The sequence below is a fragment of the Otolemur garnettii genome, unplaced genomic scaffold (genome assembly GCF_000181295.1).
Source record: "Otolemur garnettii isolate 467f Iridium unplaced genomic scaffold, OtoGar3 scaffold00022, whole genome shotgun sequence".
NCBI lineage: Eukaryota > Metazoa > Chordata > Mammalia > Primates > Galagidae > Otolemur > Otolemur garnettii.
In genome coordinates this window covers 18753126-18764487 of record NW_003852417.1, presented here as the reverse complement: position 1 = coordinate 18764487, position 11362 = coordinate 18753126, and the positions used below count along the sequence as shown (strand labels likewise).

The following is an 11362-nucleotide window of genomic DNA, read 5'->3' as shown; positions in this document are numbered from 1 at the left end:
GGCTCCTGTCTCAAAAAAAAAAAAAAAAAAAAACAGAGACCTACTTCATTCTTTTTAACAGCTATAGAGTTTTATATCAGACATGCATTTGATTTTTTTAACCAATCCCCTTTGATAGATTTGTAGATTTCTTTGTTTTTCTCTTACACACAGAGCTGCATGAAAGTCACTATATATCAGCTTTGCATGCTGTGGATTTCTGTAGCATCAGTTTAGAAAAGGAATTGCAGGATCAGAAATCTTTTGAGAAAAAATAGAACTTTTGTAAGAATGGCTCTACTCTTGCTCCGTACTGATAGCTTACTCTAACCTGTGCTCAAATGCTGATGAATGCAGATTTGAGGATCACATTAGGTGAGCAGTGAGTAGTGTTTCAGTTTAATTCCTAAGAAAAATCAGAAACAATATATTGATCTGAAAACCTAAAAACAAGTGTGAGCAGTGAGGGCCTTTATGCATAATTGACATCTGTGAGACCTTGCAGAAGTGGAAGAACCAATGAAAGAGCCTGTTGCCAGGCTACAAACTCCAGCGGAAGCAGAAGAGATGGGTGGACAGCGCGGGTGTCTGGCTGTGTGTAAAGGACAATATAATAACAGTAATAATCTTTCACATTTGTTCCACACTTTACAGTTTACACTGGGCTTTACATCCGTTTTCTAATTTAAGCTGCACAATACCTTGTACAAAAATCTGAACAGCCAAAAATATACCAGAGAATTTCTGTAGGTGGACATTCTAGATTCAAAAAAAACACTATTCTGGGAAGAGCAGTAGCCTACACTGGACAAGACCCACTGACTGAGCCAAAATGTTAAGTGAGACCAAGGAAGGTACAGAAGTAGACTAGATAGCCTCACCAGGCTGAGCGGGGACAGTTTTCATTAGCCACCAGCTGATTAGCTTCTTCCCAAGAATGTGGAATGGATCCACATTGGAGCCACCTGGAGAACTTGTGAATGTGCAGAGCCCTGGTCTTACCCCCCAGAGATTCTAACTCAGGGGGTTGGAAGTAGAGCCCAGAAATCAAGCATTTAAACAAGCTCTCTGGTGACGATGATGCGCAACCAAGTTTGCAAACCGCTGTTCTGCAAGTCTCTGAGAACTGCAGCTGGAGAATTTTACCCTGTGGATCCACAGTCAAGTGGGAAGAGAAAAAGATCAACCAATCTGATTGAGTAGTCTAGTGAATAAGTGTTTTGACAAAGAGGGATCTTCCTATGAATGTAATTTTCAAAAAAATACACACACACACACACACACATATTTACAAAGTTCCACTCCAAAAGTTGTTTTACAATATTCTGAATGGGGATTTGGGGCATGTGTTGCCATGGACAGAGTCTTGGCGTGGAGAGGTCACTCTTTTAGAAAGGAACAGATCCTGCACTTAAAGCAGAGGACCCTGGGTAGGGGCCCCGCTCAACTGCCTCCCAGTATATGACCTTAAACATATGATCTCATTTCTCTGAGCCTCACTTTCCTCTTTCTGAAAAATGGCTGTGACAGTGTCATTTCTCTATTTCTGCGATCTCCTTTCATCCTTCTCGTATAGTCTAGTCTTTTAGTCTGAGTTGGCACTCAGCCTGTATGGAATTTCTTCTCTCAATCTTTCTTTATGTTCCCAGATTGCTCATAGAAGCCAAGAATTTATAAGCTTTTATGCACATGTTTATGTTTGCAGGAATAATTATGACATATTTGGGAGACATATATGGGGGTACAAAATTTAGCTATTTACACGAGCTTCCTACTTATTATTCTTATCTGGAAATGTTTGAAGTCTTTATTGTCTCTTTTCTGTCATCTCTTTTTTTCTTCCCTAGCGAATGGATTCATGAACTAGCCTTCCAGCTAAGCACTTAAGTAACCCACAAAAATGTTCGCCAGCCTGTTTGTTCATATTCATACATGACCTTTCTTGCCACAACATTTTTACCTTTTTTACTGTTCTTGTTCCCTTGGCTTAACTCTGTAATCACCTTGGTTGTAAATACCGATGCCTGCCCTGGAAGCTGAAATCTCGTAAAGTAAAAAGTAGAAAAATATGAAAATAAGAAGGCTAGGCCATCATGGAGATTGAGATTATAGACTTTTCTACATCTATAACTAAGTGGATAGTTAATCCAACGAGAACAACAATGGTCGCACTGGAGATTTCCCCTACTGAATGTCTGGAACTGCACCATGTTAAAACTGATAAGCACTGAACCCTTTTTCCATTCCTTTGTAGTGAAAACATTGTTCAACCCAGCTCCTGCCATTGCTGACCTGGATCCTCAGTTCTACACCCTCTCAGATGTGTTCTGCTGCAATGAAAGTGAGGTAAGGATGAATCACTTTGGTCATTCTGTGAGAACGTGAAGGACTTTTACGCAAGTGGATAAAGCAGAGAGGCAGAACTAACCACATCAATCTGATGACATGTGAATTCTTAGGCTCAGTGAAAACAGATTTTTCATTGTACTGGGATGTGTTACTGAGTCACCCCCATAATCTGGCACATATCAAACCTCAGTTATTTTTGTCTCTTCCCTGCCCTCACATTATTGGTCTTTTCTTTTCTAATTATTTCATATTCTGTAGACTAATTAATAGCAAAGTCACCAGGTTTAGCAAATTAAAATACAGGACGCCCAGTTAAATTTGAATTTGAGATAGATAATGAATAATATACCTAATATACTTACACTATAAAATTATTTACTGTTCATCTCAAGTCCAAACTTAAATTTAAGTTTTTTAATTTGGCAATCCTAATTAGTATACAAGCCCTGGAGCATTTGCTACTTCCTATAGTGACAGTCCTATGACAGCCTTGGTGGACAGATGTAGGTTCTTCACTGACCATGGAAAAGACCTTGGTGGCCTCTCCATTAAAGGCATATCTCAGTCCATCTGAGTGTCCTAATACATGCCTCTGCACAAAATATCTATCAACATGTTGATCTTGTACCACTCAAGCATTTTTGGGAAGAAAATGCCAATATTTCTCTCTTTTTATGAGCCAGACAGCTTTAGACCAGAGCTTGCTCCCATAATTATGACACAAGTATACACACTGGTGAATATAACATGCAGAGAAACTAATTAATGAACCACAATAGGCCATTTTCCATTTGTTTTAAGGGATGAAGATTTCTAGGATTTCTTGACCTGCTTTCTTGATAATTTTAACTCTTAGAACACAGAGGAAACAAGACAGAAGACTGCTACAAGGAAACTAATTTTAATCACAATTAAGTTATGCAATATTTCTGAGCAACCACCATGTTAGGAAAAAGGAATTGTGAGAAACAGTGACCATTTCACAATAAGGGGTTAGATCACCCTCAACTGCCACACTGGCTTAAATTTCCCTGTTAGTTACTTAAAGAGCACTCTATTCCTCAAATATTCATCACAGCTCAAATTAATCATTTCTTCTGGCTTCTCCATTAAATTGCAAGTTCCATGAGGACAGAGACATCTTATTCACTGTTCTACCCCCAGTGGCTATCTCTGTGTATATAGTTATCTATTGCTGCATCATAAATTACCCCCAAAATGTAGTGGCCTATAATAACAATAATTATTTATTGTTACTAGTGGTTTCTGTGCATCAGAAATTCAGACAGGCACAACAAGGCTTGACTCTGCTCTACTCTGTTCTGCAATGCCTGGAGCTTCAGTAGGAAGACTCAAAGGCTGAGGCCTAGAACCATCTGAAGTCTTCTTCACTGACAGGGTTTACTGTTGATGCTGGCTGTTGACTTAGGGCATAGTAGGTCTGTTGGGTAGGATACTTACACATGGCCTCTACTTGTGACCTAGGTTTCCTCACAACATGGTATCTGGGTTCCACAATCCAGCATTCCAACAGAGAACGCCAGGTGGAAGCTATGTTAGGTTTTATGACTTAGCTTCAGAAGTCACACAGCATCACGTCTGCCCCTTTTTGATTGAAGCAAGAAGTTCCACCCTGGTACCCCACCTCCCAATAGAACATTGTCATTTCACAGTGTAAAAATAGTATATACTAAAAAAAAAAAAAAAAAAGTAGTATATACTATATGACATAATAGTTGCCTTTGGAAAATAATACCTGCTAAAATGTGCCTGTACATAGTTGGCACCTAGTAAATGCTTATTAAATAAGTGAATGCATGAACAAATGGATGAGCTCTAGTCTTTAAGGAAATCAGTCTCAAAAACTTAATGGAAAAAAGAAAAACATGAAAAACTTAATGTTGGCCAGGTGCAGTGGCTCATGTCTGTAATCCTAGCACTCTAGAACCTGTCACTAAAAATAGCTGGGTGTTGTGGTAGGCGCCTGTAGTGTCAGGTACTTGGGAGGCTAAGCCAAGAGATTCCCTTGATCCCAAGAGTTTGAGGTTACTGTGAGCTGTGACGCCGCACCATTCTACCAAGGGCAACAAAGTGAGACTCTATCTCAAAAAAGAAAAGAAAAGAAAAGAAAAACTTAATGTTCTTATGGATGAATTCAAATCATGATAGTAATGTAAATTAATACTCATGATACTCTCTATATTCTAAACACAAACCATTGATAAATAAATATAAAAAGAGACAATGAAAGATACTCACAAGCTCAAAAATAAGACACATAACTCCACAGACCAAAATGGAACAGCCTCACAGTGCATGAGCCCTTGAAATGCTGTTCACCAGCCTCAGAAGTGGGCAGAGGTGGTAGGAAATTTGCCTTGTATGGGTCATGGGCACTAGAGTGTGCCACTCACAGGAGACTAGAATAGGGCCCACTGTTAGAAACCATACATGCTGGGCTGTGGTCCCCTGCTGACAATAACAGGCAGAGGAATCTGCTACCCCTGCTGCCTGAGTCTACAACATAGTAAAGGCTCCCAACATGAAGAGATAGGAGGATGGAAACAGCAGGAAATAAGCCAGGCCAACCACTGCTTAGTGACTGGATTGGCAATACCCCATAACAGCAGAACAAGCACTCCATGTTGCCAATATAACCTGGCTCTGGTTTACAGACCCTCACGTGCCTGGTGGATGCAACTACACAACCGCCAGAAAGGCAGGAATAAGCCAGGTGGGAGCTGCAGTGGGAAGACTTTCCAATTCAGAGTGAGCCAGGCAAGCCTGCAAACAAGGAACATGATGTGACAGAACTTGCCCAACAAAATCAACAATCTAAAGAGGAATTCACCCAAGATGAAACTCAAATAATAAAACAATGAGGAAAGACTCTAAAATAAGTATGATTATAATTAGCATTCATTAACGAAGAAGAAATTATGAAAGAAAAACAAAACTGAACCAACATTATATGAATATGAGATACAACCAATTAGAAATCTTGAAAATGCAAATAGTCATTAAACTTTTTTTAGAGACAGAGTCTTACTTTGTCACCCTCAGTAGAGAGCTGTGCTGTTACAGCTCACAGCAACCTCCAGCTCTTGGACTTAGGCGATTCTCTTGCCGCAGCATCACAAGTAGCTGGGGCTACGGGTGCCCGCCACAATGCCCGGCTATTTTTTTCCTTTTTTTTTTTTTTTTTGGGACAGAGCCTCAAGCTATCCCCCTGGGTAGAGTGCCGTGGCATCACAGCTTATAGCAACCTCCAACTCCTGGGCTCAAGCGAGTCTCCTGCCTCAGCTCCCCAGGTAGCTGGGACCACAGGCGCCCGCCACAACGCCAGGCTATTTTTTTTTTTTTTGGTTGTATCCATCATTGTTGTTTGGTGGGCCCAGGCTGGATTTGAACCCACCACCTTAGATGTATGTGGCTGACACCTTAGCCACTTGAGCCACAGGTACCAAGCGAGCCCGGCTATTTTTTTGTTGCAGATTGGCCAGGGCTGGGTTCGAACCAGCCACCCTTGGTATATGGGGCTGGTGCCCTACTCACTGAGCCACAGGCGCTGCCCAGTCATTAAACTTTTTTTAAAAATCACTCATTGGAAAAATAAACATGAGATTGGTATGAAGAATTAGTAAATTGAAAGAGGATTTTTACCAATTTACCTAAAGTTAGAAAACCCAAATCACCTCGAAAGGAGCACAGATGGTAAAGGAAATTTTAGAGAAAGCTTGAGAGCCTTCAATACCTCAAACTGGAGTGAAAGAAGGAAATGGAGGGAACTGAAGAGAGTATCAATATTAGAGGAAAAACTGCTAGATGTTTTCTAGATTTGAAAAAAGCCATGGGCCCTCAGGTCAAAATATTACAAAAACTCATATAAGATAAATATAACTCTGTGCTTACATACATTTTAGTCAAACTGTTTAAATTCAAAGATAAAGACAAAAATATTTTTTAAAAGCCAGAGGAAAAAAGACAGGTTCCATATAATTGATAAGAATATTGAGTACTTCATTGCTTGCCAAAGAGGAAAATGGATAAAACCTAAGTGTCCACTAAAAGGAAAATAGATTTTATTTAAACTCTAGTGTATTTGCAGTATACTGTATGGTTTTTTATAAGGAAAGAAAGAGAGATACTTATACCAACATGAAATACATAATGTTAAGAGAAAAAGCACATTGCTTAATAATATAGAGGGAAGATATCATTTAACTTATTTTAAGAAAAAATATCTGAAGCAAATAAGGTAAAATGTTAAGACTTAGTAAAGGTGGATGGTTGGTATGTCGATGTTTGTTGCATTTGTTTACGTTAAAGATTTTTATAGTAAAGAATATTTTTAAGCTGGGTGCAGTGGTTCATGCCTATAATACTAGCACTCTGGGAGGCCAAGGCAAGTGGATTGATTGAGCTCAGGAGTTTGAAAGCAGCCTGAGCATGATTGAAACCTGTCTCTACTAAAAATAGAAAAATTAGCTGGGCATTGTGGCAGACACCTGTAGTCTCAGCTACTCTGGAGGCTGAGGCATTAGGATCACTTGAGCCCAAGAGTTTAAGGTTACTGTGAGCCTTGATGATGCCACGGCACTCAACCCGAGGGCAACAGCGAGACTTTGTCTTTAAAAAAAAAAAGGAAAATTTTTAAAAGGTTTTTAGAAGACACAAATTAGTGTTTCTGAAAATAGACCATTCAACTCAACAGACATAGGTGATCCCAGTAATGAAGATCAATGCAAAACTTATTTTAAAAAAAAGAAAAAAAAAAAACAGTGGCTACACAGTATAACCAGTTCAGACTGATAGGGTCTGTGCAAGAGATGGCAAGAAGGGCATGTGGTCAGGGTTGTGAAGCCTGTGCATTTTGGGAAAGCAGAAGCCTGGAGTGAGTAGGCACTTGTGGTATGATTTATACACAACAGAAAGGGTTAACTTCAAGGACAAACACCAGAAGGCCTAGAACCATTCTTAGGAAGAGATAGCACATGGTTAAAGTGTCATGCAGAAAAGACAAAATTTAGTTACACATTTTTTGATCAAAAAGTATCATATAACTTATCTAGTCCAGTGATTTTTGGACTGCCTATCTCAGAACCATAGAGATGCAGGAGTTTCCTGGGAGTCAAGGGAGCAGGGTTAGAGCCCTACTCCAGCAAAAGATCTTTTTATATTCTGGGAGAGAGGTACTGATTCTGTTGGCCTCCCCTCATTTTACAAATTGTAAGTGATTTGGAGAAGGCACAGAATTAGTGAATAGGAGAAGTCTCCTGAATGCCACTACATTGCTTTTTCTGCTACATAACAATGCCTCTCATGTACTGCTTCCATTTTCTCTGTCAAAAACAAAGGAAATGAGTAGCCTGAAATCATGGAAAGCTACAACTATCAATAGCAATGTGAGAAAGGCCGTGTAGCCCAAGAGAGGCCTGGGAGAATTAGGTGCTAAAATTTATAGGTGCAATTTATACCAAAATCATTGGCAATGGCCCTGTCCTTCCTCCTCCGTAATGTTCCTTTCTTTTCTTTTGTAGAATTCTCTTTGTTCCCCCTAACTCTTCATTATGAAAATTATCATATGTCCAGGACAGTTGAAAAAGCAATACAGTGAACACCCCACCTTCCCCCTAAATAGTTAACTTTTTGTTATATTTGCTTCTCTCCTTCCCTGTATGTATTTTTTTGTTTTTGTTAAAAACTAAGTAAAAGCAAATAGATTTTGTTTTTGTTAAGAGTAAACTACAGATAGTATGATACCTCACCCCTAAATTAGGGTGACCAGACGTCCCGATTTTGGCGGGACAGTCCTGCTTTTCAACAGTTTGTCCTGCGTCCCGCGGTGTTTTAAAAAAGTCCTGATTTTTGGAAAGAATGCACGAACGGGCTGGAGAACAAGAAGGGAATATACGGTTTTCGGCCGCCATAGGGCTATTTCGCCAGAATATGAGTTTTATATTATTTTTGTTAATTTTATAATGTTAAACTATAATAAATAATTGCTGAGAAGTGATTATTGAGAACTGCTTATCAAAGTTTGCCTTGTTGTCAGGCTCTGCCCAGCGCCGTCCCCGCCCCCCGCCATGTTGTCCCGCCTTACAGATGTTAGAATCTGGTCACCCTACCCTAAATACTTCAGGGTACCTCTCCTAGGAGGAACCACAATACCATTGTCATCACACCTAAGAAGATTATCAGTAATTCCATAGTATCATCTGATATCCAAGCCATATTCAGAGTTCCCCAGTTGCCCCAAGAATGTCTTTTATAGCTAGTTTTCGTTGTCATTGTTATTGCTGTGTTTTATTTCTTTTCCTGTGCCAATATCCATCAGGATTCCTATTAATCAGTTCTTTTTTTTTTTGAGACGGAGCCTCAAGCTATCCCCCTGGGTAGAGTGCCATGGCATCACGCTCACAGCAACCTCCAACTCCTGGGCTCAAGCGAGTCTCCTGCCTCAGCCTCCCAAGTAGCTAGGACTACAGGCGCCCACCGCAACGCCTGGCCATTTTTTGGTTGCAGCCATCATTGTTGTTTGGCGGGCCCGGGCTGGGGATTCGAACCTGCCACCTTAGGTATATATGGCTGGCGCCTTAGCCGCTTGAGCCACAGGCCCTGAGCCTATTGATTAGTTCTTAAAAGAACCAAAAAGAAAAGGGAGACATTTTCCAAAAAATAAATACAATCTGGAAGTGCATCCAGGTTACTTATTTTCATCGCTGTGTCTTTTCACTTTTGTGTGCTTCAGGCTGAGATTTTAACCGGCCACATGGTGGGCAGCCCTGCGGATGCTGGAGAGGCTGCCTCAGTGCTCCTGGAAAGGGGCTGCCAGGTGGTAATCATCACCTTAGGAGCTGAAGGATGTGTGATGCTCTCACAGACAGAACCTGTCCCCAAGCACATTCCTACCGAGAAAGTCAAGGCTGTGGATACCACGGTAGGTTTTAAAATTTAAGAATCATTTTTACACCTTTGAAAATCATTATTTAGTAATCTAATTAGACACTGCACCTAAATATTTGGATGAGATAAAGGCCTATGTCACAGAGGGGTCCAACCTTTTTTCTTTGCCATACATTGAAAGAATGAGAGTTGTCTTAGGCCACACATTAAATATACAAACACTAACGTAAAGCGCAGGCTCAGCACCTGTAGCTCAGCGGCTAGGGCACCATCCACATACACTGGGGCTGGCGGGTTCAAACCCAGCCTGGGCCTGCCAAACAATAATGACAACTACAACAACAACAACAACAAAAATAGCCGGGCATTGTGGTGGGCACCTGTAGTCCCAGCTACTTGGGAGGCTGAGGCCAAAGAATCGCTTAAGCCCAAGAGTTTGAGGTTGCTATGAGCTGTGACACCATGGCACTCTACCGAGGGCAACATAATGAAACTCTATCTCCAAAAAAAAAAAAGCTAAGGAGCAAAAGAAAAGGTCTGTGCATACTTTTCACAATATCCAACACCACAGATAAGCAAAACAGTCCTTAGATAATCTGCATGTGGCCTGTGGGCTGTGGGGTGAACCCTCCTGATCGGAGGTGATACGTTAGAAGAGAACAAACAGGCTCGGCGCCTGTGGCTCAAGCGGCTAAGGCACCAGCCACATACACCTAAGGTGGCGAGTTCGAATCCCCAGCCCGGACCCGCCAAACAACAATGATGGCTGCAACCAAAAAATAGCCGGGCGTTGTGGCGGGTGCCTGTAGTCCCAGCTACTTGGGAGGCTGAGGCAGGAAACTCGCTTGAGCCCAGGAGTTGGAGGTTGCTGTAAGCTGTAATGCCACGGCACTCTACCCAGGGGGACAGCTTGAGGCTCTGTCCAAAAAAAAAAAAAGAAGAGAACAAACAATCAGGCAAGAGGACTGTTTCTTAATCCCTCTCTAACTCACTGTGGGACTTTGTGCAACGAATTTAACTTCTTTGAGCCCCATCCTCATCCTTAAAATCAGAATATTAGTAAAATTATACCTGTTTTACATATGTTTATTCATTTATTCATTCTTTTAATAAACAGGTATTTATTGAATGTGTGCCAGTTGTATGCTAGGTGCTAGGGAGATAGTAATGAACAAGACAAAGTCTCTGCCCTCGTGGGGCTTAGATTCTAGACAGTAAACAGGTAGTCACATCTTACAAGCTTCTCATGTGGAATGGATGGCAAGGAGCACTGGTTACCAGAGTTCATTCTTTTAGCCAACAAATAGTAATAGCTAACATTACTGCATGCTTGCTATGTCTCTTTCACCAAACTCATGTAATCTTTACAACAATTATAGGAGGCAGGTACTATTATAATCCTCATGTTACTGAAGAAACTTGCTCAGGCTCGCATTGCCAGTAACAGAGCAGGGGGTTCAAAACAAGGTCTGTCCATAGACATTTTTTAGGGTGGCACCTGTGGCTCAAAGGAGTAGGGCGCTGACCCCATATGCCGGAGGTGGTAGAGGTCAAGCCTAGCCCCAGCCAAAAACCACAGACATTTTTTATGTAAGGTACTGTGTTAAGGACAAGTGTGTTAAGTAGATAAGTCATGGTACAGAGTAGAAAGGAAAAGAAATAGGTTAGAAAAAAGGTACATCCTACTCTTAAAGCTAGAGAAATAAAGTTATTTATTTATTGTTACAGTAATTAATTCAAGAGCTCGCCAGGTACCACACCTGTAATTGTACCACTTTGGGAGGCCAGAGTAGAAGAATAACTTAAGACTCCATCTCTGCAAACAAATACAAAAATTAGCCAAGTGTGGTGGCACACGTCTGTAGACTGAGGCAGACGGTCGCCTGAGCCCAGGAGCTTGAGAGAGAGACCCTGTTGCAAAAAAAAGAATTCAGAAAAAGTGACTAGAAAAGTACATAAACTTCAGGGATGGCTCGGTGCCTGTGGCTCAAGTGGCTAAGGCACCAGCCACTTACACCTGAGCTGGTGGGTTCGAATCCAGCCCGGCCCGCCAAACAACAATGGCAACTGCAACCAAAAAATAGCTGGGCGTTGTAGTCCCAGCTACTTGGGAGGCTGAGGCCAAAGA

The 11362-nt window shown here is 41.2% G+C and overlaps 1 protein-coding gene across 1 annotated transcript in view; it reads left to right on the top strand.

Annotated features, from left to right (window-relative positions):
• Positions 1 to 11362, top strand: part of RBKS (ribokinase) — a 58697-nt gene that overhangs the window by 11526 nt on the left and 35809 nt on the right. The window contains exons 4-5 of the mRNA XM_023511842.1: positions 2234 to 2325; positions 9080 to 9268. Of these exons, the coding sequence (XP_023367610.1) occupies positions 2234 to 2325; positions 9080 to 9268 (281 nt within the window). The remainder of the gene's footprint in view (positions 1 to 2233; positions 2326 to 9079; positions 9269 to 11362) is intronic.